General features: G+C 43.1%; 2 protein-coding genes and 1 pseudogene across 3 annotated transcripts in view; 2 read left to right on the top strand and 1 right to left on the bottom strand.

Moving 5' to 3' along the window:
* EMC3 (ER membrane protein complex subunit 3) overlaps positions 1 to 10,249 on the bottom strand; it is a 21,607-nt gene extending 11,358 nt beyond the window's left edge. The window contains exons 1-2 of the mRNA XM_006152004.3: positions 9,928 to 10,249; positions 348 to 405 (exon numbers count right to left, since the gene is read on the bottom strand). Of these exons, the coding sequence (XP_006152066.1) occupies positions 348 to 405; positions 9,928 to 10,082 (213 nt within the window). The 5' untranslated portion in view covers positions 10,083 to 10,249. The remainder of the gene's footprint in view (positions 1 to 347; positions 406 to 9,927) is intronic.
* On the top strand, positions 1,676 to 2,233 carry LOC102468185 (uncharacterized protein KIAA1143 pseudogene; annotated as a pseudogene).
* Positions 10,250 to 10,344: 95 nt separating the features above from the next.
* FANCD2 (FA complementation group D2) overlaps positions 10,345 to 26,655 on the top strand; it is a 74,323-nt gene continuing 58,012 nt past the window's right edge. For both annotated transcript variants that reach the window (XM_027773240.1, XM_006152003.3), the window contains exons 1-9: positions 10,345 to 10,514; positions 13,869 to 13,965; positions 15,538 to 15,675; positions 17,118 to 17,185; positions 18,098 to 18,201; positions 18,569 to 18,629; positions 20,875 to 20,927; positions 22,347 to 22,425; positions 24,633 to 24,757. In XM_027773240.1, the coding sequence (XP_027629041.1) occupies positions 13,902 to 13,965; positions 15,538 to 15,675; positions 17,118 to 17,185; positions 18,098 to 18,201; positions 18,569 to 18,629; positions 20,875 to 20,927; positions 22,347 to 22,425; positions 24,633 to 24,757 (692 nt within the window). In that variant the 5' untranslated portion in view covers positions 10,345 to 10,514; positions 13,869 to 13,901. The remainder of the gene's footprint in view (positions 10,515 to 13,868; positions 13,966 to 15,537; positions 15,676 to 17,117; positions 17,186 to 18,097; positions 18,202 to 18,568; positions 18,630 to 20,874; positions 20,928 to 22,346; positions 22,426 to 24,632; positions 24,758 to 26,655) is intronic.

Here is a 26,655-nt window from a genome sequence, read left to right as displayed (position 1 = left end):
AGGGAAAGAAAGCTTTTTAAGTCTAGGAGCTGTGACGGTAAATTGTCAAATTTCCCCCCAGGAGTTCGGTCCCCAGGGCCCCGGGAATATGCGGTTACAGTCAGAGCTGTCAGCCTACTTGGCAGGTGACCTGACACTTTAGCTGAGTCACATTTGAAAACAATTTCCTAAGAAGGATGAGGTCACAATGACCGTGAACACCACCAGGCCACAGCTTAATTACTGGGCTGCCAATCTTCAGCTTTCCCATAGCGTCTCCCTATAAAACATTCCCTATAAAACATTCAGATTATCTACTGCCCTCAACAGTGAATCGTGGAGCTTTTTAATAAAAGGTGAATGAGTACCTGTTTGGGAATGTATTTTCCATTTTCCCTGAGGACTCTGCTTCGAATCAGGACTTGACTGAAAAATACAACCGAGACAATGGGATTTTAAAAAGTGAAACACTAGAAGAAAATGAGAAGTAGAAGACCTAATTAAATACAAGAGAGGGCCTACTTGGCAATAGCTCTGTATGGAAACTATCCAAAATACAAGTATTCTTAAATCAATCCAACATATTTACCCGAATGATGAGGTTTTCAAAAGAGTACTTTTCAGAAGTGACTATTTCTGAACAAATAAAAATTTTTGAATAAAACACATTTGGGACATTTCACTCAGCTTTTTCATACTCTATAATGAACTAAGAAGGAACTTTCTCTGAGTGAAAGGAGTAGCAGCTGGACATGGCTCAGAAGATCTGGGGACAGAAGAAGGGGGAAGGGTGAGGATAAAAGAAGGAACTTTTTAACAGCCACAGAGAAAGGAGGAGTTATTATCTGAGGGATAACAAACAAATTCTACCCAGGATTCAGGCTGCTCTTACTAATGTGCTGAATAAGGAAACAAAATGATTTGTTATTAGAACATGGTTGATCCCTAAAGATAATAGAGTGGATGTGGCTAAGACACAAACACCAAACAGAGCAGATCAAAATATTAACTTTCCTAGGCTTTCTTTTTTAAAAAGAATTGTCGGGAACCAGCAGTTAGCGTAATGGCTATGTCGCTGGATTGCCACGTAGTCGACTGCGGTTCATGTCCTGGACCCAGTGGCTTAAAACTCAGGCCGGGCGCGTGTGCGTGCATGCCCAAGATCCCGAGAGGAGAATGGAGGAGAAGGGATTGCGGTGTGACCATCCCCTCTGGGGGGGGTGATTTCTCGCTTTCTGTCTCTATGTCTCTCTCTGTCTGGCGAGTGCACGCGCCCTGTAGCAAAAATCTCTCAAAAAAACCCCAAGAATTGTCTATTATATTTTAATTTGCTACAGGGCTCATGCACTCTAGCAAGAGAGAGAAAGAAAGAAAGCCACCAGGTCCAGAGTTCAAACCATGGTCAGCTATGTGGGAATCCAGTGCCTTAACCACCAGGCTACCTGCTGGCCCAACTTCCTTACATTTTCTCCCTCTCTTTTTATACATAATTATTTTTTAATTTGCATTTGTTATTATTTTTTAATTTGACCAGAGAGACACACAGAGAGAGAAAGGGAAAGCAAGAAAGCAAGCCACCAGGTCCAGAACTCAAACCACCATTGACCATGTGGGATCCAGCATCTTTAACCACCGTGCCACCTGCCGGCCCCAACTTCCTTACACTTTCAAAAATGTATTTACAGGTGGCCAGCATGACGTCGTGGTGCGTGCCGTTCCCTGGGGCCGTCGCAAGTAGTTCCCGGGAACTTGTTTGTCCCCAGAGCTAGCATGAGCAAGCGGAACCAGGTGTCATACGTGCGGCACTCGGAGCCAGCGTTCCTGGCCCACTTCAAGGAGTGAGTTGGCTACCGGGACGGACCCACGGTGGAGACCAAGAGAATCCAGCCTCAGCTCCCAGATGAAGATGGTGATCACAGTGACAAAGATGATGAACAGCCCCAAGTGGCGGTCTTAAAAAAGGGAGACCTGTCAGTTGAAGAAGTCATGAAAATTAAAGCAGAAATAAAGGCTGCCAAAGCAGATGAAGAACCAGATGCAGCTGATGGAAGAATTATATATCGAAAACCAGTCAAATGTCCCTCAGATGAAAAATACTCAGGTTTATCAGCCAGTTCAAAAAAGAAGAAAACAAATGCAGATGAAATGAGTAAGCAGGACTCAGTTAAAAAGCACTCACAAAAGCAAATAAAAAAACAGCAGCCTTCTTTCTTTCGACAATGAAGATGAAAATGAGTAAGTGTAAACATTTTGGGGTTAGTCTTCTTCAGAAGTAAATGGGATATTTTTAAAAGTAATTTTTTCCAGAGTATTTTTAAATAACATTTTCCCCTGTTACAAAGATACTACAAGTCCACTGTAGAAAACTTAGAAAATACAGAAAATTTAATAAAGTAAAAACTGTGTCTATCCATCAGTAAAAAAAAAAAAAAAAAAAAGTATTTACAGAGGAAAAAAAGCCCTTGAGGGAAATCTTCCTGAAAGGTGGGGAGAAAAAAATCATAGACAGAAAGGAACAGAAGAAAACTGAGGTTGCCTTGCTCTCTCGGGACAAACCACCGGTTCTAAGCCATCAGTACCACTGGGGTCTCCTCGTCACTCTATCCATATTCTAGCTTCTCCATATGCTGAGAATGCTCTAGTGTCCCTCTCCTTTCCAATTTTACCCCATCATGTTTTTGGCACCTTCTTCAAGTTCCATCTTCTCTACAAAACCCTTCCCGAGGCTCAGTGCCCTCATGGCATTCTCTGGCCTTCTTTCTCTTGGCCTCATTATACTATACATTTGACTACTACATGTCACAGGCCGACAGAGGTGATAGGTCACATGTTCTATTCCCTGGGAGCTGGTCTAAAGCTACTTAAAGTGTGGCCTATGTACCAATGCTGGTCTGTGAGAAGTACAGACATTGAGGGGACCAGCAGTTAGTGTAATGGCTATGTTGCTGGACTCCCATGTAGTTGACTGCAGTTCGAGTCCTGGACCCGGTGGCTTAAACTCACGATGGGCACGTGTGCGTGCGTGCCCAAGATCCCGGGAGGAGAATGGAGGAGAAGGGATTGCGGTGTGGCCATCCCCCCTGGGGAGTGATTTCTCGCTTTCTGTCTCTCTGTCTCTCTCAGTCTTTCTGGCGAGTGCACGCACCCTGTAGCAAAAACCTTTCCAAAAAAAAAAAGAAAAGAAAAAATGTCATGACTTTTCCAACAACTCAATACATAAAAAAACATGATAAAAAAGGAGGCTTAAGAGGTGGGCAAGAACCAGACTTCATAAGGTCATGTTGGTCCCACTGTATTTTACTCATTATCTTAAGGGGTAAAAAAATATAGTGGACAAGGCACTAGATCGTACATAGCCGACTCTGCAGTTCGAGTCCCGGACTGGTGGCTTGAAAAACGTGTGTGTGTGCAAGACCCATATCTTAAGAGGATAGTGGAGGAGAAGGGGTGGAGATGGCCATCTCCCCCTCCTTCCAGGGATGCTTTCTCACTGTCCCCCTCTCTGTTTCTCTCTCCAGTGAGTACAAGTGCTCTACGGCAAAATTTAAAAATCTTCACTGTATGATAACGCAGGACTTTTTTGAACACTGTGACCAATAAAATCTCAATTAGATCTCCTACACTGATATTACTAAACAGCGTTATAGATCAGGGTCGAGAATTAGGAGCCTGAGGCATTTCAGGATGCTGAATCAAGTCAAGCTTAGATTATCTTGTAAATTTTAAACGCTCAGTTTCTTAAGCTGAGATCCATAGCTGTATTCTCTGAAATCTGCATATTCTACAAGAAAATTTAGCTTTTATGTTTCATTTCCATGAATATCTAAAAGTAAGTCCTTGTACTAGTTATAAAAATAAAGTTTCAGTAGTTTGCATCAGAAAGACATTTTCTTAAAGTAAAATCCCCCCCCCTCCTTTTTAAAAAGGTTTTGCTATACGTGTGCTCACCAGGGAAAGACAGAGACACAGAGAGATAGAAAATGAGAAATCACCCCCCAACAGGATGGCCACGCTGCGATCTCTTTTCCTCTATTCTCCTCTCAGTATTTTGGGCACATAAGTGCCTGGCGTGAATTTCAAGCCTAGCATGACTTTCAAGCCATTGGGTCTGGGACTTGAAGTATGCAGTTGGCCATGTAGGATCTAGCGCTTTAACCTCCATGCCACCTGCTGGCCCCTTTTGTGCCTTTTTTAGACAGGGTCTCACTATGTTGCAATCCTGCCTCAGCTTCCTACGCAGCTGAGAGTACAGGCTCATGCCACCAGGCCAGGTTTTTATAATGGAAATCAAATCCTGGCCTCTCACATGGCTTCAACCAGTCTGTGCTATCGAGGCGGGGTCAGAAACTGCAATTTTTAAGACAATACTTCAGGGACCAGCTGATGGTATAATGGTTACGTTGCTGGACTCCCACAAAGTCAGCTGTGGTTTGAGTCCTGGACCTGGTGACTTGAAACTCAACCGTGTGTGAGTGTGTGTGTGTGTATGTGTGTGCCCAAAATACCAAAAGGAGAATGAAGTAGAAGAGATCACAGCGTGGCCTAACCTGAGAGGTGATTTCTGACTTTATGTCTCTGTCTCTCTGGGGAGCACACGTGTCCTATAGCAAAAAACAAACAAACAAACAAAAAAACTTCTCAAACTAAAATTCTATACCCTTAAGAACCTGTAAATTTTTTTTTCCTTTTCCAAGAGTCATCATATTCTTTGAGATTGAGAACCACTTCTTACATTCTACCTCCAAATATGTTCTATTTTATTTTACTCATGTATTTTTCATTTGTGGTTTAATATATTTAAGAAAAACTTTAGTCAAGTTTTGAAACAGTAAAAGCTTAATAATTTAAGAAATCAGTGGGACCAGCAGTTGGTGTAAGGGCTATGTTGTTGGACTCCTATGCAGTTAACTACGGTTTGAGTCCCAGACCTGGTGGCTTAAACTCACACCGGGCGCGTGTGCGTGCATGCCCAAGATCCTGAGAGGAGAATGGAGGAGAAGGGACTGTGGCATGGCCATCCTCCCTGAGGGATTATTTCTTGCTTTCTGTCTTTGTCTCTCTGTCTTTCTGGTGAGCACATGCACCCTGTAGCAAAAAGGCACTAGATTTCCACATGGCCACAGCAGTTCAAGTCCTGGACCTGGTGGCTTGAAAATCATGCTAGGCGCATGTTTGTGTGTATCCGAAATTCCAATATTAAAAATGTAGGAGAAGAGATTGTGGTCTGGCCACCTCCTCCACGGGTGATTTCTCCCTTTCTCTCTCTCGGTCTCTGTCTCTCTCTTGCAAGCCCATGCACCCTATGACAAAAACCTTAAAAAAAGAAAGAAATCGAATATCCCATTTTTTTATCTCTCAGGCTAATCTAGACTTATATTGTATTTAGAGGAATGGTTTACAGCTAAAACCCATCTTTTTGCCTTGAACTTGGCTGGTTCAGAAGGTATAACATTTTTTTAAAAGAATTATTTTATTTAATTTTATTTATTCATTCATTTAACTTGACCAGAGAAACAGAGAAATTGAGAGAGGGATAGAGTGAGAGAGAGAGAAAGAGGGAAAGTGAGAAGCAAGCCACCAGGTCCGGGACTTGAACCATGGTCAGCCATGTGGGAGTGTCCAGCACCTTAACCACCACGCCACCTGTTGGTCCCAGAATGCATGACATTCTACTCAAGTTCAAATGATGACTCGGTGGGGCAGGGTCTCCAGAGGACACATGATCCAACCACCTCACTTAGGGAATGAAGCAATTATGACCAGAGATGTATTCTCGAATGTAGTGGTTCTACAATGAGGGTAGTATTGCCCTCTAGCGGGCCTTACAAAAATCTGTGGAACGTTTTTGTGAAAATGGTGGAATAGAAGGGAAAAAGAGCTCCAAAATAACTCACTCATTTGTTAGGGGTAAGAGATGGTAAGTACCTTTTTTGTTTTGTTTTGTTTCGTTTTTTGAGAGGTTTTACCATAGGGCATATGTGCTCGCCATAAAGACAGAGACGGAGAGACAGAAAGTGATAAATCACCCCACAGGAGGGATGGCCACACCGCAATCCCTTCTCCTCCATTGTCCTCTGAGGATATTGGGCACGCACGCACATGTGCCCGGTGTGAGTTTAAGCCACCGGGTCCAGGACTTGAACTGCGGTTGACTACATGGAAGTTCAGCGACATAGCCATTACGCTAACTGCTGGTTCCTGGTAAGTACCTTTTAATGTCTGAGATAGTCAGGCCACACAAATAATAGTCCATGTCCCACACTACTTTTGAATGCCTAACCAATTGTTTTGAATAATCTGAGCCTCAAATCTAATTCCTTTTTTTTTTGGGTGGGGGAGGGAAGGAGGACATGGTTTTCATATTTGTTAAATTTCTAGATATGTAACCACTGAGTGCACTTAGGGAAAACTGCACTTTATGTTTTTCAGAGCTTTAGCAAGAGTATTCACCTTGTAGGAAAATCACATCAAGACAACATGGCCTTTTGTGATATTTAAGCAGCTAATACATCTGTATCTGCCTACAATGGAATCTGATCTAATCATAGTGATGTTTATTTATTTATTTATTTATCTATTTATTTATTTCTTAGAAGATTTTTGCTATAGAACGTATGTGGCTCACCAGAGAGAGACAGAAAGTGAGAAATCCCCCCCCCCCCAGAGAAGATGGCCATACCACAATCCCCTCTCCTCCGTCTCCTCTTTGAATTTTCGATATGCACGCGTACACACCCAGCACGAGTCTTAAGCCGCGGGTTCACACCCCAAACTGCAGTCGACTCTCTGGGAGTCCAGCGATGTAACCATTGCCCCATCTGCTGGTCCCTATTTATTTATTTTTAAGAGAGAGATTTTTGCTATGGGGTGTGAGTGCTTGCCAGAGAGACAGCAAGGAATCACCCCCTGGGGGAACGGCCATGCCGCAGTGCCTTTTGCATTCTCTCTTGGGATTTGGGGCATGCATGCACGCATACCTGATGTGAGTTTTAAGCCACCGGTCCAGCACTTGAACCACAGTCGACTGTGTGGGAGTCCAGCGATGTAACCACTACACCATCTGTTGGTCCCTATAGTGATTTTATAGGTAGGGGCATACATCTGACTTCTGCACTACACCTTCTAGGATAGCTGTGCACAGCTCTTTTAAAATATAAATTACTTTCCTTTTATTGAATTACCTTTACTGATTGACTTTGCTAACTAAAGCATTCTGTTGTCTTTTTTCTTCTTTTTAAATGTTTTTCTATGTAGATTGTGCTAACCGTGAATTTCATTTTGGGGTGAGAAAGGAGAGCTTTGCCTCTGGTTTCATTCAGGACTATTGCTTTAAATCACAGTGAATCAGGAGCAGAAACTTTCTAGTAGAAAATCGATGACAGGGACCAGCAGTTAATGTAATGGCTATGTCGCTGAACTCCCATGTAGTCGACCACGGTTCAAGTCCTAGACCCGGTGGCTTAAATTCACGCCAGGCGCATGTGCGTGTGTGCTCAAGATCCCGAGAGGAGAAGGGATTGTGGCGTGGCCATCCCCCCTGGGGGGTGATTTCTTGCTTTCTATGTCTCTGTCTCTCTCTGTCTTTCTGGTGAGTGCACGTACCCTATAGGGAAAAAAAAAAACTAAAAAAAATCGATGACAGCATGTAAGAAGGATTTAACTGGGGGGTGAGGCTCATTTGGGCTCAAGTAGAGGCACAATATTTTACTACTTTGGTTACATGGGAAGGCTACTTATCATCTCTGGGGTTTCTTTTCTTCAACTATGAAATGGGTTAGGGTTATCTACCTCAGTGCTATTATAAGAATAAAACTGGAACAATTCATAGGTGCCAATAAGCACTAACTATCTGAGATCTTTCTGCGTTGTATGTTTTAGGTTTTTATCATAGGGTGCATGAGCTAGCCAGAGGGAGAGAGTGAGAAATCACCTCCCAGTGGGGATAGCCATACCACAGTCCCTTCTCCTCCATTCTCCTATCAGGATTTTGGGTACACACATATGCACCTTGAGTGATTTTCAAACGACCAGAACTGGGACTTAAACCATAGTTGGCCATGTAGGAGTCCAGTACCTTAACAACCATGGTACCTGCTGGCTCATCTATTTTTTTTTTTTAAGAATGATTTAACTTTATTTATTTATTTGACCGGATAGGGACAGAGTGAGAGTGAGAGTGTGAAAGAGAGAGAGAGAGAAAGTGAGAAAATAAGCTATTAGGTCCAGGACTTGAACTGTGGCCTGTTATGTGGGAGACCAGCACCCTGAACCACCCTGCCACCTGCTGGCACCTCTATTTTGTATTTTTTTAAATGTTTTTTATTAAACTTTATTTATTTTATTTATTTATTTTAATCTGACTAGAGAGGGACAGAGTGAGCGAATGAGAGAGAGAGAGGGAAAGAAAGAAAGCAAGTCACCAGGTCTGGGACTCGAACCACGGCCAGCCATGTGGGAGTCCAGCGCCCTTAACCATGCCACTCGCCGGCCCCTATTTTGTATTTTTATATAGCCTTCCTTTATGTGGTAAGCTGACTTCTTAAGTTTAGTTCCAATGGGTGGACTCTAGTCAGTTCTGAAACTGATCCCACAAACAAAAAAACAAATCAGCCATTGCTACACAGTGAAAAGAGCCCCAAACTTGGGAACAAAAACACTTGGCTATAAGTCCTGAATGTCACCACGTGTAACTATGGCACCTCTTTAATCCCCAGTCTTTATAAAGTGAGACAACAGCACCTACCTACCCTATAGAGTTGCTTTGAGTTTACTTAAGTTCACGAATATAAGTGCTTAGTATAGTGCCTGCTATAGAATAAGCAATTAATAAATATTGGCTTACTATTTTTATTCTCAGCATAATTGGGAAGGACAACTAAAGATGATTGCACTGTGGCCTGATGGTCAGGGCAGCCAGATCCCACATGGCCAATTACACATTTCAAGACCCAGACCCTGGGATCAGCAGATGACATAATGGTCACGTCGTTTCACTTCCATGTAGTCAACTGTGGTTCAAGTCCCGGACCTAGCATGGCCTCTTAAAACTCATGCCAGGTGCGTGTGTGCCCAAAATTCTGAGAGGAAAAGGGATTATTGTTTGGCTATTCCCCCTCTGGGGTTGATTTCTTGCTTTCTGTCACTCTGGTGAGTCCATGCACCCTACAGCATAATCTCTCATGCACACACACACACATATACACACGACTTCAGACCTAGCTGCTTGAGAAATACACTAGGCACATGTGTGTGCATGCCCAAAATCCCAACAGGATGGAGAAACAGGAGAAGAGATTGTGGTGTGACCATTCCCCAAGGTGGGTACTTTCTCTTCTCTCTCTCTCTCTCTCTCTGGTGAGCACACATATCCTATAGCAAAGTTAAAAAAAAAAAAAAAAAGACAAAGCAGTTCTTCTCAAACTTCATTCTTATTCCATGTCATGGTTTTTGTCTTATTCACCTAGCACTTGTAGTATCCCATACTTAATATTTTTCATGTATCAACCCTTTATGTGCCTATGTAAGTTTTAAGAGGAATCTATAAATTAACAAGTAGAAATCCTGTACTAGTTGTCACTAAAACTAAACTGTTACAATAAATACCATCAAATCTAAACAGAAACAGTAATACAGTGGTGGCACATCTGGATCCACATAGGGAAGCTCTGGGTTCTGGTCCCAGGATCTCCGTAGGCATGCCAGCTAGGTGTGAGCCCCTAATCTCTGAGCACTTAATACGTCTCAGATCCTGTGCTAATGGTTTCAAAGACATGATCTAATTTAACCCCGCCTGCTCTCTGCGTAAGTACTGTTATCATCCTCATTTTACAGATGACCAAAGTGAAACAGAGGGAAAAACCAAGGTCGCGACGCGAATCCGAACATAACCCTCTCACTTTCTCGCCCAAGGTCACGGGGAGTGAGGCCCGGAAAGGGGAAGACGCTGACCTGTCAGACACCTGTTCCTGGGTGAGTTTCTTGTCGCTCTGCAGCAGGATGGACACGTAGTGGCGGATCATACCCACGAAGAAAGTGATGATAACGATGGGCAGGACCACCCAGAGGCGGATGTTGGAGTCGAGCAGTAGCTCCGGCCCCGCCATCTTCACTGAACGGCGGCTCCCGGCCGAGGGGAGCCCGATCGTCTTCCACTAGGTGCGGGGGCGCCTCTTGGAGTTAGCCTCTGGGATTTCTTACGCCGCTGAGCCCGGCTGACCCGGGACTCCGCAGCAGCCGGGATCCTCCCGCACTGTCTCCGCTGGGCCTCCCGGGCCCCACTTCCGGCGCGGACTCTGACGTCGAGGCGAGGCGCGCCCAGTTGACGTCAGAGTGGCGTCGCGTCGGGCGGGAAAGTCTGAAGTCGTGGGACGGCGACGGCTTCTCGGCGGGTGAGCGCAGGACGCTGCCTTGGACTCTCGAGGCCCGGCGCCCTTGCGGCCTGGTTTCCGGGTCCGGGCTGAGCCTCACTTTCCCTGCGGGTCTCCGCGCCCGAACTTCGGCTTCGTCATCTGCCTTCGCGTGGATTAATCCCCCAGGTACCTGCCTCGGTCGTCGAACGACGAAGTAATTTCTCACTTTCCCCTCCACCCCACCCTTCCCGGAGGGCTCGGTCACCTCCGCTATTTCGGAGCGCGACCGGACTGCAGTGCCAGGGCGAGTGCCTTGAACGCACACGGCCCTGACTCAGTTCCCCGTCTGCAAAACGGCTGGTGGTAGCTTTATTACACTTAATCAACGAGGCAGCAGAGAGACGAGAAGTTAGCGCTGGCCGCGGACATAGGAAACGTTAACGGCTCGTAGGCGTTAGTATAACCAGAGTCAGGGTCGGTGGTACAGTGCCGGTTCTGGAGCCAGACTGCCTCAGTTAGAATCCCAGCCCTGCCACTGTTTTTCAGGCTAATAATGGTACCCACCTCAAATAGTTTTGCCGAGGGGCCCGCTGGTTGCGTTGTGGTTAAGGCCGCTCGATCCCACGTGGCCGACTGCGTGGTTGCAGTTCCCGCTTGAAAACTCACCAGGCAGCACGTGAGGGTATGCCCAAAATCAGGAGAGAAAGGAGAAGGGGTTGCTGTGTGGCCATCCCCTGTGGGGGTGCTTTCTCACCCACCTCACCCCTCCCTGGTCAGCACTTGTGCTCCATGGCAAATTAAAGGGGGAAAAAATGCGCTCTCTGCGTGTGCATGTGAATAAAACGAGAGCCCCAGAGGGCAGCAGTGCTCAGCACTGTGTAGAGGAACCAGATCCCGCATTGCTGACCTGAAAAACATGCTGTGGGGGTGTGCCCAGGATTTAAAGTGGTGGAAAATGGGAAGAAAGAGGATTACAGTGTGACCAAACATGCGGCAAGGTTCTCTCTCTGTTGTATGTATGTGCCCTCAGGCATTAAAAACATGTTTGGAAGAATAAATGAGTTTCTGGTGGCATAGTGATTAAGGCACTGGACTCCCAGTGAGTCATGAACCTGGCAGCTTGAAACTCAGGGCTGGAACCCCTGCAGGCCATGCGTCACCAAAATCCTGGAAGGGGAACAGAGGAGAGGGGATTGCAGAGTGGCCGTCCTCCCTGCAGAGGAGTGATTTCTCACTTTCCCTCTCAGTCTCTCTCTCTGGCCAGTGCCTGTGCTCTACGGAAAACCTAATTTAAAAAAATAAAATAAAAAGAAGAAAGTACTTAAAACAGGTTTTGTTATCTATTAGTACCCGAAAGTACTAATCCATTTTCAAAATGGAAAGTACTTTCCATTTTTAGTATTCTCAAAAAATTTTCTTTTTAAATTCTGCCTACTGTGCTGGGCACAAGGAACAAACCCTGAGATAAATGAGACTCGGGTTCCTGCTCTCAAGGAACCTTATGGTGGGGTGATATGGTAAGGGCTCCTAGATATATTTGGTGGAGCAGGGAAGCTGGAGTAGCAAACTCCCTTAGGGGTAGGAAGAACACTTTTCAAAGAAGATGACATTTGAGTCTTTAAAGATGAATAGGAATTTCCATGCCGATAAAAGTGTTTCAGCTGAAAAGAGCATTTTCGGGCAAAGGCACTGAAACCAGGAAGGTTCTGGTGTATAAGATAAACCAGAAGGCTCTCTGGTTCAAGACTAATCCTAACTCTTCATTCTCATTTCTAATGCTACAGGCGCCTTCCTGGTTCTGTGTGAGCTTTTCTCCTCCGTGGACTAGTTTTTTCTTTCTTTCTTTTTTTAAAGAATTATTTATTTGGGGCCAGCAGGTGGTGTGGTGGTTAAGAGCGCTGGACTCCCACACGACTGGCCGCAGTTTGAGTCCTGGACCTGGCGACTTGCTTTTTCTTGCTTTCCTCTTGGGCTATCTCACTCTGTCCTCTCTGGTCAAATTAAAAATAAATACATAAATAAAGTTAAATAAAATAATTCTTTTTTAAAAAGAATTATTTATTGAATTTTTATTTATTCTTTTCTTTTTCCTTTTTTTAATTTTTTTTTTTTAATTTAGTTTGACCAGAGAGAGATACAGAGAGAGAGAGAGAAGGAAAGTGAGAAAGCAAATCACCAGATCTGGGACTTGAACCATGGTTGAACATGTGGGGGTGTCTAGTGCCTTACACCGTTTGCTGGCCCCAGTACTCTGTACTTATAAAGCATTTGCATGCCATGATTAATCAAATACATTAACTATTTGTTGCAATACTCTAAAATCCTCCAAGTGGGGCTAGCAGGTGGCGTGGTGGTTGGGAAATTGTACTTCCACACAGACACTGAGTAAGGGGTGAGACTTTCTTTATTTTTTGAGAGGTTTTTGCTATAGGGCGCATGCGCTCGCCAGACAGAGAGAGACAGAGAGACAAAAAGCGAGAAATCACCCCCTGGGGTAGATGGCCACACTGCAATCCCTTCTCTTCCATTCTCCTCTCAGGATCTTGGGCATGCACACACACACACCCGGCGTGAGTTTAAGCCACTGGGTCCGGGACGCGAACCGCGGTCGACTACATGGGAGTCCAGCAACATAGCCATTATGCTAATTGCTGGTCCCGAAACTTTTATTATAATAATTCCACACTGTTACGACTTCCAAACATGCAGTAAAAATACTGTATAGAAGCATCCATCTGCAACGGATTGGAATTTTTTTAGGGGGTAGAGGTTTTTGCTATAGGGCGCGTGCGTTTACCAGAAAGACAGAGAGACAGAAAGTGAGAAATCCCCAGGGGGGATGGCCATGCTGCAATCCCTTCGCACACACACGTGCCCCGCATGAATTTAAGCCACTGGGTCTGGGACTCAAACCACGGTTGACTACATGGGAATCCAGCAACATAGCCATTACACTAACTGCTGGCCTCTGCTTTGAAAATTTAATGACCATTAAAAAATGGACCATAGGGACCAGCAGGTGGCATGGTTGGAGTGGCTGGACTCCCACTTGGCTGACCTCCCACTTGGCTGACTGCAGTTCAAGTCCCTGTCCTGGTGACTTGCTTTCTTATTTTCCTTTTCTCTCTGTCTCTCGGGTCAACTTCAAAAAATAAAAATGAAATAATGGCAGTGAATAAAATTAAATAAAAAATAATTGTTAAAGAAAAAGGGACCATAACTTTAGTTAGGTTAGTACAGTTTTCTTTGATCCACAGCTTTAATTTCTCAGAATTGAGCTGCTGCTGCTTTTATTTTTTTTTAAGTTTCATGAGAAAGACAGGGACATAATGCTCCCAGCTGGTTATTAGTGCCATCATCTGCCCCTAGCCTCAGTCAGTGCAGACATCAGCCAGCTTGGACTGGGGAGCTTTCTGGATGTGAACCGGTATCCTTTCCTTGTGGGTCTACCTCACAGAGCTATGCGTATACCTCTGTACGACCATCTGGCTCCATATTTAGCTTCCAGGGGGTAAATTATCTTCTCTGATTTTGTTCTAGGAAGTAATTGAGGTGCAGAAAATTTTGGTTAAAATGGTTTCTAAAAGAAGGCTATCAAAATCGGAGGCGAAAGAGAGCCTGACAGAAGATGCCTCTAGTAAGTACCTAGTCACTTGTAGCTTTATCTCCTGTAAGAAGTGTGTGAGGCATGTAGAGAGATGGAAAGTTGTTACGTTTCAAGTACTGGCAGTCCGTCAATGCTTATTGGATAGAGCACAGTGAATCTAGTTTCAGGAGACCGAGTTCCTGCTCTAATCCTACATCTGACTCAAGGCACGGCCACAGCCTCTGAGCCTGTCTCCCCACACGTAGGATGAGTTAGTATTAGAGACTTTATTGTACGTCTTTGAGATGCTGGGACACAAAGATAGGATGTAGTCCTTGCTCTTTAAACTTTATGGCCCCCTTTCCTTCCTTAGAAAAAATTACGGTCTGGGTAAATGCCATAATACTGATGCATATAGGAAAGTCACCGTATCAAAGCAAGCACATCAGAGGCAAAGACACAGTAAACTCTGCCCGTAGGAGAATGTGGTTGACAGTGTCCCTGAGCGTTCCAAAGATAAGGGGCTGATGGTTGTTTTCATTTATTGCACTCACCTACTCTGTTGAAGCACTTACAACTTGTTGAAGAGTTCCTTTTTTTAGGTTATAGAAATTTACATCTGACTCTTGGTCAGATGCAACTGACATTGATGTTTCTTGAATAACATTTAGAGTGATGAAAATGTGAGACTAAAACCATAAGAATGGAATTGATTTAGAACACAAAATTGTGAGGCTCTAACAACCTGCTAGAGAAGGGATGGCAGAATACAAAGGAATTGATGGAAAATTTAAAACTGAAGAAGAGGAACTTAAGTAATTGCCATACTTTGGAAAAGGGAAGAGACTTCTGAATTAAATATTTTGAGAAGAATTTGGTTCTCTTGGTCAGTGGTGAGCTAACTGGGTCTGCACCTTAAATTTCTTTACGGAATAGAACGGTCTGTGTTTCGTTCTGCTTAAGGCTTTATTATTAGAGAAAGACTGGGGAACAAAAAAACAGAATTGCTTCAAGGGCGAAGAGTAGATCTCATACTTGCCTTCAAGTAACTGTTTTTGTTTATTACATCTTAACTGCTTTGAATGAGGAGAAAGCCTTGGGACGAAACCATTCTGGGCTTTGTACTCAAGGATATGATGTGGGAAAACCTGCTCCCTTCCATCTATCCTTGCATATAGGTCCTTGATTCAGACTCCTAGGCCCCGTTCCTAGCACTCTGGTTTAGTGGCCCAGGGAAGTGGCCTGGCAGTATGCATTTTAATACACTCACTAGTGTTTCCAATGCAGTGGTTTGCAGACAGCGTTCTGAGAGACACTGACCCCTTCAGAATTGGGCTGCAAAACATTTTCATAGTTATTCTTGTTAGAAGCAGCAGATTTTGAATTCTTCAGATGAAAACTCGGTAGGTGAAAATAATTTTATATGTTGATTGCATTGTTCATTTGGAAGCCACTATTCCTCTAACCACGATTAGAGAGAGTTTATTCATGAAGCATCACTCCTAGTGTAATTCTTCAAAGTTCCTCTTCCATCAGTTTTCCTTAGGGCAATTATCCTGGGTTTACATTGACTTTTTGCTTTACTGTTGTCACATTCTTAAAATTTTTGCCTATTTTTTGAAGCTGGGAAACAACCACTTTCCAAAAAGGCCAAGAAATCTCAAGTTCCTGATGATGTTGAAGAAAGTGACAGTGTCTTTGTAAGACTTCTTAAAATGTCGGGACTTACTCTTAAAACTGGAGAGAATCAGAATCAACTAGGTAATATTTTAATCTAACTCTATTTCCTGGATTTACTGAAAGGGCTCAGAAGGGGCTGGCAGATGGCGTGGTGGTTAAGAGCGCTGGACTCCCACATGGGCAGCCACAGTTCGAATCCTGGACTTGGTGGCTTGTTTTCTCACTTTCTCTCTCTGTCTCTCTCTCTCACTCACTCTTCCTCTCTGGTAAAATTAAAATAAATTAATTAAATAAATGGATAAATAAAGTTAAAGAAAATAATTTTAAAAAAGAAAGGGCTCAGAACTGAATCATGAATTTTCTAAATAGAAAGGCAGCGGAGGGGCTGGCATGTAGCATGGTGTTTAAGGGCTCTGGACTTCCACGTGGCCAACCACAGTTTGAGTCCTGGACCTGGTGGCTTGTTCGCTCACTCTCTTTCTCTCTCTCTCTCTCTGTCCCTCTCTGGTCAAAATAAATAAATTTTAAAAATAAAGTTAAATTTTTTTTTAAGGCAGTATAGTACTAGGGTAACTATTAAGGTAGTTAAGGCAGCTGGATCCCATGTGGCCAACTACATGGTTTGAATCCCCGACCCAGTGGCTTGAAAAACACGCCAGTACATACCTGCCCAGAATCCTAAAAGGGAGAAATGGGGAAGGGATTGCAGTGTGACCACTCCTCATGGGGCTGCTTTTTGCACCCTCTGGCAAATTGAAAATAAAAAAGCAAGCAAGCAAACAAACAAACCTACAGAGGCAATAAAATTAAAAATAGGTCTGTCCATTTTGAGACAAAGATAAAGTTGATTTTTAGAGAATATGCTTACAGTCTTTGGCCCTGGTTAGTACACATTGAGTAAAGTACTTCCCATCCTTTTATTTTTAAAGTGTTACATACTAATATTGCTTCTTACTGTCTTATGGAAAAATAAATTAATAACAAAAAATACTTAAATCTGTCAGAATTATTTCAGAAAAAAATTTAGGAACATATACATAGCTCTGTTTTTGGGGCATAGATTATCTTCCTAAAGTTATAGCAGGTTTTTTTTTTTTTTTGAGACATTTTTGCAGTAGGTTAAGTGTGCTCGCTGGAGAGACAGAGAAAGAGAGACAGAAAGTAAGAAATCATCCCACGGGGGTATGGCTATGCCAGTCTCTTCCTTCGTTCTCCTCTTGGGATCTCGGGCATACACACACATGCCTGGTGTGAATTTCAAGCTGTCGGGTCTGGGACTCCAACTGTGGTCAGCCATGTGGGAGTCTATCTGCTGGTCCCAAGCAGATATATTTTAGAACACTTAGGGGCTGTCTTTTATCAAAGCTAAGTCTGTCTTAACTGTAGATTTAGAAGATTTGGGTCCAAAATTAAATTGAAGCTATCTTTATTGGTTTATCAGATAAGAAACTTAGTTCTTTAGGGTAAGAAGACTGGGAGGAGATGTTAAACACTGGTGACCAGCTATTCTTCTTTCCTTGCAGCCGTGGATCAAATAGCTTTTCAAAAGAAGCTCTTTCAGGCCCTGAAGAAACATCCTTCTTATCCCAAAGTATGTATTTTCTTCCTTATATTTTTCTTTTTGCCAGCAATACTCTGGAATTGGGAATCTAAGGTCACTGGTGGGCCAGCCCACGATGTAGTGGTTAAATTGGCTGGAGCTCACATGGCCGACTCTGTGGTTCTAGTCTCTGACCTACCAGTTTGAGAAACATGTTGGACACGTGTGTGTGTTGGCCTAAAATGCAGAAGGGAGAAAGAGATGGAGAAGAGATTGTGGCAGGACCATTTCCCATGGCAGTGCCTTCTCAGTTTCTCTTTTTCTCTCTGGCAGGTCCATGCTCCTCTAGCAACTTAAAAAAAAAAAAGACACTGGCTGTAATTGAACTGGGTTAGGATGAATTTTAAGTTAGCTAACAAAGAAATTTTAAAATTTATTTATTCATTCATTCATTCATTTATTTTTTAATTTGACCAGAAAGAAACACACACAGAGAGAGTGAAACTGAGAAAGCAGGCCACCAGGTCCAGGACTCAAACCGTTGGTCTGCCATGTGGGAGTGTCCAGCGCCTTAATCACCACACCACCTGCTGGTCCCGCTAACAACAAATATAAACTAAATGTCTTTTTATTTTAATTTTTAATTTTAATTTTATTTTATTTGAGAGTTTTTTGCTCTAGGGTGCGTGTACTCACCAGAAAGACAGAGAGAGACCAAGGCAGAAAGCGAGAAATCACCCCGCAGGGAGGATGGCCACGCCACAATCCCTTCTCCTCCATTCTCCTCTCAGGATCTTAGGCACGCATGCACACGCGCCTGGCATGAGTTTAAGCCACTGGGCCTGGGACTCAAACTGCGTTCGGCTACATGGGAGTCCAGCAACATAGCCATTATGCCAACTGCTGGTACCTTAACTAAATATTTTACTTTTGTCTTTTTATTTTTAAAATCTCCTTGTTAAGATAATAGAAGAATTTGTTAGTGGCCTGGAGTCTTACATTGAGGACCAAGACAGCTTCAGGAACTGCCTTCTGCCTTGTGAACACCTGCAAGATGAGGAAGCCAGGTGTGGAGAGGAGGCGTGGAGTCTTGTTACATTTCATTTTGTTATCTTAACTGAGTGGAGGGAGGAGAGGGCTAGAATGCAATTGTCGGGATTACACTTTTAGTTTATAGCTCTCTTTGCCTCAGAGTCTTAACCTTTAATTTATTAAGTTTATGTTTATGAGTCTAAGAATCACAGTGTTTTCTAGAATGTGTCCTATTTGTGCTGGTAGAATTTGAATTCTCCACTTCACTCTTGCTAAGAGCTATGTTGTATATTTCCTCTTTAATAGGATAGTGTCTTTTTAAAGATTATTTAACCAGTTTTATGCAGAAAGGATAATAAATACATTCAAACAAAATAGAAAAAAATATATCTTTTTTTACAGCATGGGTACATCTTACTCTAAGAGCCTCATCAAATTGCTTCTGGGGATTGACATATTACAGGTGAGATTGTTGCTTTTTCTGCGAACATTTGATGGGTAATATTTGTGGTATATATGCAAATATTAGTGGCTGGAGCACGGGATAAGGATTAATTGCAGAGCTTGGGTTTGCCGCAGCATACCATAGTCCTATGGCTGAGAGAAAACTGGTAAGGCAGTGCCTGTGTGCTGTCCCAGGACTTCTGGCAGTCTCATGAATTCCCTCATCATCTGATTTCCTGTTTCTTAAAAAGTTCTAAGTACGCCGTTACCTTTGCCATCTTCACATCGGCAGCATCTCCAGACAGCTTTCTAGTTGCTTGTGTAACTTTTTTTTAAATTATTATTATTGTCAGAGTGTATGTTCTTACCACAGAGAAGGGAAGAGAGAGAGAAAGTACCTTTCAGTAGGGTGTGTTCACACCACAATCCTTTTTCCTCCACGTTTCTATCCTGTCAGGATTTACGCACATTCTTTTCATAGCTGCCATGGAGCCGCTGGGGCCAGGATTCAAAGTGTGTTTGGCCATGTGTGATCTGGCTCCTCGTGCTAGGGCTTAACCCACCAGACTGTAGGGCTGGGCACTTACATAACCTCATTTTGCCCATTTTTTCTTCCTCCTCCTCACTCTCTCTTTTTTTTAATTTTAATTTATTTTATATATTCTCGTCTCGTTTAATAAATTGGCTAACTTAAGTAAAGGAATTCCCTTGTTCCTCCAAAGAGAAATCCTCTCTTTGCAAACTCTTTGATAGCCTAAAAAGAAAAAAGCCTGCATTTCATGAGTTAACAGTTTCACATTTTTTTAAAGAATTATTTTATTTAACTTTATTTGTTTATTTTTTTGAAATTTTAGTTATTTGATTTAACTTTATTTATTTATTTGGAGAGTTTTTTTTTTTTTCCTGCTGTAGGGCGTGTGCGCTTGCCAGACAGACAGAGAGAGACATGGAGACAGAAAACGAGAAATCACTCCCTTGGGGATAATGGCCATGCCGCAATCCCTTCTCCTCCATTCTCCTCTCGGGATCTTGGGCACACACGCACACGTGCCCGGCGTGAGTTTTAAGCCACCGGGTCCAGGATGCGAACTGTGTTCGATTACGTGGGAGTCCAGTGACATAGCCATTATGCTAACTGCTGGTTCCCTTTAATTATTTATTTTAGTTTGACAGAGAGGGACAGAGTGAGAGAGAGGGAATGAAAAAGCAAGTTGCCAAGTCTGGAACTCAAGCCACCATTGGCTAGCCATTTGGAAGTCCAGCGCCTTTAACCATCACACCACCCCCTGGCCCCTTACTTATTTAATTTTGACCAGAGAGAGACCGAGCGAGCGAGCGAGTGAGGAAGTGAGTGAGAGAGAGAGAGAAAGAGAAAGTGAGAAAGCAACCTGCCAGGTCTAGAACATGAACCATGGTCGGCCATGTGGGAGTCCAGTGCCCTTAACCACCTTGCCACCTGCTGGCCCCAACAGTTTACACATTTAGCAGTATTTTTGCTTACTGGTTATTTAAATTTTGCCTCAATAGTCATCTTATGTTTTTCAGGAGGCCCATTATTGATAACATCTCTGTATTCCAACAATTTATATTCAAAATAGCATTATTCATGTAAAAGTTCTTTTTTTATAAGAGATATTTTTGTGTTAGAGCACGTGTGCTTGCTGAAGAGACAGTAAGCAAGAATCACTTCCTGGGGGAATGGCCATATCGAAATCTGTTTTCATAGGATTTAGGGACATGCATGCACATGCGCCCAGCGTGAGTTTCAAGCTTCTGGGTCCTGTACTCGAAATGTGTCGACTATGTGGGAGTCCAGCAACATAGCCATTACGCCATCTGCTGGTCCCATGTGGATATTCTTAAATGAAGATACTAATTAAAGCAAGATCATTCCTCCTAGAGCTCTGGTTGGACAGAATTCTGACTAATTATGTTACTGTTTACTTCTTTTTTTTTTTAGAGAGAGGTTTTTGCTATAGGATGCGTGCGCTCGCCAGACAGACAGAGAGACATAGAGACAGAAAGTGAGAAATCACCCCCCAGGGGGGATGGTCACACCGCAATCCCTTCTCCTCCATTCTCCTTTCAGGATCTTGAGCACGCACGCACACGCGCCCGGCGTGAGTTTTAAGCCACCGGGTCCGGGACGTGAACCTCAGTTGGCTGCGTGGGAGTCCAGCGACATAGCCATTACGCTAACTGCTGGTTCCCACTGTTTCATATTTTAAGACCATCTTTTAACTCTCTCTGTCTTTTCTTTATAGCCTGCCATTATCAAAACCTTATTTGAAAAGCTGCCAGAATTTTTTTTTGAAAAGTAAGTGGAGTTATTCAGAATGCTCATAGTACCCTGATGTAATTAAGTTTCTGAAATATCGTTGGTTACTAAAGGTCATACTTAGCAGTTCCATAGTAGCTAATAAAATTTCACTGGGGTATCTTTCTTTGAAACTTCATCTATTAATATGACCGCATAAAAATAAAATAGGGTTATTTTTAAATGTAAGTATTAGATATGTGTGTGTACACATGGATTATCTCTATAAGGATATGCATTAAAAATAGCAGTGGTGGTTGTTTTAAAAGAAGGGAGCTAACTGACTGGAGTCAGATATTTTCTGAAAACTGTTCTTTACCTTAAAAGGTACAAAATTGAAAAATTTCGTGTACTACACATTTTTCAAAATTTGTATCAGAAAATCAATAGCCTAATAGAAAGGTGTACAAAGGTCATGAATAGACAGTTCACAAAGAAGAGATATAAGATATGACTGTCAAACATTTTTTAAAAGTCCAGTTTTGTGTGGGACCACTAGATGGCATAATGGTTCCATCGCCGGACTCCTACGTAGTTGACTGTGGTTTGAGTCCACGACCTGGTGGCTTAAACTCAGGCCAGGTGCATGTATGTGCATGCCTAAAATCCCAAGAGGAGATGGAGGAGAAGGAATTACAGCGTGGCTATCCCCACTGGGGATACACGCACACATAGGCACCCAGTGTGTTTCAAACCTCCAGGTCTAAGACTCAAATTGCAGTTGGCCACGTAGGAATCCAATGCCTTAACCACTATGCCACCTGCTGGCCTCGTCGTTTAGTTGTTTTTTTTTTTTTTGGAGAGGTTGTTGCCATAGGGTGCGTGCGCTCGCCAGACAGACAGAGACAGAGAGACAGAAAGCGAGAAATCACCCCCAAGAGGGGATGGCCACGCCGCAGTCCCTTCTCCTCCATTCTCTTCTCGGATCTTGGGCACGCACGCACACGCGCCCAGTGTGATTTTAAGCCACTGGGTCCAGGACTCGAACCGCGGTCGACTACGTGGAAGTTCAACAACATAGCCATTACACTAACTGCTGGTCCCCGTTGTTCAGTTTTTTAAAGTTTATTAAATTGTTATCTTTTAAGAAAAATAATTATTTAATTGTACTTATTCGTTTATTTTAATTTTTACCAGAGAGAGGGAGTGAGAAAGCAAACCTCTAGGCCTGGGACTCCAACCATGGTTGGGCCATGTGGGAGTCCAGCAACTCAATCACCAGGCCAGTTCAGTGTGTCTTCTTTCTCGCATCTTTGCCACATGTATAAGCATGTATCTCCTGCTTTCTTTGTATCACGTGTGTGTCTCGCACAGTGAGTGATGCGCAGCCTAAGTGTTCCGTAAATGTTAAGTATAGCGTTAGTGTTTACCATTATGAGTTAGAAAGGCCAACTGTCTTGTCTTTCCCTGCCGTTTCAGCATGAACAATGATGGAATCCACATGCCTCGACTCATTTTCAGTCAACTAAAATGGCTCGACAGAGTTGTAGATGGCAAGGTAGGCTTTTGGGCTTTATCTGTCTCTGGCATTTAAAAAGTGTGTTTCTCACACGTAATCTTTGGGAGTTGATAGGAGTTTTTTTTCCTTCTTTTTAAACAGAAGATTCACATGTTTTGTCCATCTATTATGCTTTTCTAGTTCTAATTTGAAAATCATTTCTTAAAAAAATAATCCAGCTATTACATCATTTATGAAATAACTACTTGGAAAGAAATTTATTTATTTATTTATTTATTTGGAGAGATTTTCACTGTAGGGCGCGTGCGCTTGCCAGACAGAGAGAGACATAGAGACAGAAAGCAAGAAATCACCCCCCAGGGGGGATGGTCACGCCGCAATCCCTTCTCCTCCATTCTCCTCTCGGGATCTTGGGCACGCATGCACACGCGCCCGGCGTGAGTTTTAAGCCACCGGGTCTGGGACGTGAACCACGGTCGACTATGTGGGAGTCCAGCGACATAGCCATTACGCTAACTGCTGGTTCCCCGAAAGAAATTTATTTTTCAAAGTACAGAGATGATTTTTTTTTAAGCAGTTTTTGCTATAGGGCACATGCACTTGCTAGGGAGATAGACAGAGGCAGAGAGACAGAAAGCAAGAAATCATCATCCCCTGGGAAGCATCCATACTACAGTCCCCTCTCCTCCATTCTCCTCTAGGGATTTTGGGCACACACAAACCCCTGATGTGAGTTTCAAGCCATCAGGTCCAGGACTCTAACCATGGTTGGCTGTATCAGAGTCCACTGCTTTAACCACTATGCCACCTGCTTGCCCTTTCACTGCACATTTTTTTTAAGAATTATTTTATTTAACTTTATTTATTTAACTATTTATTATTTTAATCTGCCCAGAGAGAGAGAGAGTGAGAAAGAGTGAGGAAACAAGCCACTAGGATCGGGACTTGGACCTCAGTCGGCCATGTGGGAGTCCAGCAGCCTTAACCACCATGCCACCTGCCGGCCCCTACTCCAGATGTTTTAACTTGATTATATTTTAAGGAAAATTATGGAATGTTTTTACAGTTATATGTTTTATATCAAGCTCCTTGATAAAGTTGAATCTCTTTTTAGTCTGGTGCTTAAGGTTTTTTTTTTTTTTTTTTTTTTTTTTTAGAATTAGTTTATTTAACTTTAATTTGACTAGAGAGGAACAGAGTGTGACAGAGAGAAAAGACGAGAAAGCAAGCTGCCAGGGCTGGGACTCGAACCTAGGTAGGCCAAGTGAGAGTCTAGCACCCCTGACCACCATGCCACCTGCCAGCACTGCTTTTTTTTTTTTTTTTTTTTAAAGATTTTTGCTATTGATCATTAACAGAGAGATCGACAGAGACAGAAAGCGAGCAATCACCTAGGTGGGATGGCCATACTGTAGTCCCTTCTCCATTCTCTTCTTGGGATTTTGAGTATGCAAGTAACCATGCTTGGAGTGACTTTCAAGGTACTGATCATAGACTTGAACCACAATCAGCCATGTGGAAGTCCAGCGCCAAAACCACCACACCACCTGCTGGTCCCAAGAACCATTTCTTTTCAGGAGTTCTTATACTCATTTTTCTAAGTTTTGGGAGACATTCCAAGACTAATTTTCATTTGGAAAAATATGAATTTTGGAGTCTCATGTGGGCTGGAATATTGGATCTGTTCTTTGAGTAACTCATATTCCCACATTTTAAATATGGGAATTGTCACACAAAATAGATTAAATGAAAAAAAGTATGTTACAAGGACCAGCAGTTAGTGTAATGGCTATGTCGCTGGACTCCCATGTAGTCGTCCATGGTTTGAATCCTGGACCCAGTGGTTTAAACTCACGCCAGGCATGTGTGCATCTGTGCCCAAGATCCTGAGAGGAGAATGGAGGAGAAGGGATTGTGGCATGGCCATCCCCCCGGGGGGTGATTTCTCACTTTCTGTGTCTTTGTTTCTCTCTGTCTTTCTGGGGAGTGCACGCACCCTATAGCAAAAACCTCGTCCCCAAAAAAGTATGTTACAGACGTATTCCATAAATAATTACCTACCTTACATTTTTATCTTTATGTCATCTTGTTGGAAATTTTCTGGTTCATTTGCTTCTGAATTTAGGTTTAGAGTTTGAGTCTAATTGTCATACTGTATACAAGATAATTTCGGCTCTGCATTTCAGTTAGGTAGCCTGTCTATTCTGGGTAGTGTGCCTCATTTCTAACAGTGTCCTTCACTACAGGATCTCACCACCAAGATCATGCAGCTGATCAGCGTTGCTCCAGAGTACCTGCAGCACGACTTCATCACCAGTCTGCCTGAAATCCTAGGGGACTCCCAGCATGCTGATGTGGGGAGAGAACTCAGGTGGATAAGTACCCTGTCACTTCACAGGAGACGGTCCACTATGGGAGCGTTAGCCCTGCCGTATGAGAAGAATAGCAGTAATGTTTTTTTTTGATTACTTTATTTAATTTTATTTATTTTAATTTGACCCGAGAAGGACAGAGCAAGAGAGAGAGAAAGCAAGCCAACAGGTCTGGGACAAGAACCATGGTCGGCCACATGGGAGTTCAGCACCCTTAACCACCATGTCACCCGCCGGCCCACAGTAATGTGTTCTTTTTAAAATTTTTTTAAGAGAGTTTTTTGTGGGACCAGCAGTTAGCGTAATGGCTATGTCCCATATAGTCAACCACGGTTTGAGTCCCGGACTACATGGGAGACCAGCAACAGAGCCATTACGCCAACTGCTGGTTGCAAGTTATGTGTTCTTAATATAAAAAAAGAGTGATGCTTAACCTTTCATGAGTAGGGTACAAGATTTAACTTGTTTTTCTAGTAATAGGTATATATTTGAATAGATCCATCTACTTTCTTTTAAATGGTACCTGTGGGATCCACAGGGAGAATGGTTATGTTGCTCGACTCCCTCATGGCTGACCATGATTTGGGTTCAGGAACCCATGACTTGAAACTCACACTAGGCACACGTATATGCGTGCCCGAAACCCCAAGAGGAGAATGGAGGAGAAGAGATTGTGACATGGTCATCCTCCCAGGGGGTGATGTCTTGCTTTCTGTCTCTGTCTCTTTGGTGAACGCATGTGCCCTATAGCAAAAATCTCTCTTAGAAAGACAAAAACAATTAAAGCATACATGTTATAAACATGAAGTCTGTTTTAGGATTATGTGCATAAATTTGTTCTATGGAGAACTTGAACATGATCCCTTTATTCCATTAGCATTTCTTCCAAAGAATCTTCAATCCTGACTTCACATCAAAATCATGGTGAAACTTATTAAACATCTGCATTCTTTGGGTCCCTGGGTGATTCTTGTTTTTCTTTTTTTTTTTTAAGAGGGCACATGTCCTTGCTAGAGAAAAATAGAGACAGCAACCTCCTTGCCCAGTGGGGTATGGTTATGTTGCAATTCCTCCTCCATTTCTCCATCCTGTTGGAATTTTGGGCATGCATACACATGCACCTAGCATGTTTCTCAAGTTTCATGGGCCAGGATTTGAACCAAGTGGTCAACTATGTGATACCTGACTCCCATAGGCTGCAGAGCTGGCCTGCAGATGCTCCTAATGCACATCTCTGCATACAACCCATTTCTGAGATCCATTGCTTACTGCCATTCACATAAAAAATAGTGTAAGGCAATAATTAAGGGGAAGCGGGGCCAGCAGGTGATGTAGTGGTTAAGGTGTTGGACACCTTAACACGGTCAACTGTGGTTTGAGTCCTGGACCTGGTGGCTTGAAACTCACACCAGTTTTGTGTGTGTGTGCCCAAAATTTCAAGAGGAAAATAGAGAAGGGAATATATGGCCGTCCCACTCGGGGGTGATGTCTCTCTTTGTGTCTCCTATCTCTCTGTATACACCCTATAGCAAAAAAACCTCTCAGAAAAAAAGAAGGGAAGGCTGTCACAGATAATACTGTTTCTGCTTCTCTTTTTTTTTTTTTTTGAGGGGTTTTTGCTTTTATAGGGTGTGTGTGCTGCCCAGAAAGAAAAGCGAGAAATCACCCTCCAGAGGGGATGGCCATGCTGCTGCAATCTTTTCTACTCCATTCTCTCAGGATTTGGGCACGCATGCACACGCACCCGGCGTGAGTTTAAGCCACCGGATCCAGGACTCAAACCGCAGTCGACTACATGGGAGTCCAGCAACATAGCCATTACGCTAACTGCTGGTCCCAATACTGTTTCCGTCTTAATACAACATTTTACTTTTCTTAGAAAGTTTAATCATTCCGA

Source organism: Tupaia chinensis, unplaced genomic scaffold (assembly GCF_000334495.1).
Source record: "Tupaia chinensis unplaced genomic scaffold, TupChi_1.0 Scaffold000333_1, whole genome shotgun sequence".
NCBI lineage: Eukaryota > Metazoa > Chordata > Mammalia > Scandentia > Tupaiidae > Tupaia > Tupaia belangeri.
The sequence above is the reverse complement of the archived record's forward strand: the minus strand, read 5'-3'. Positions and strand labels throughout refer to the sequence as shown.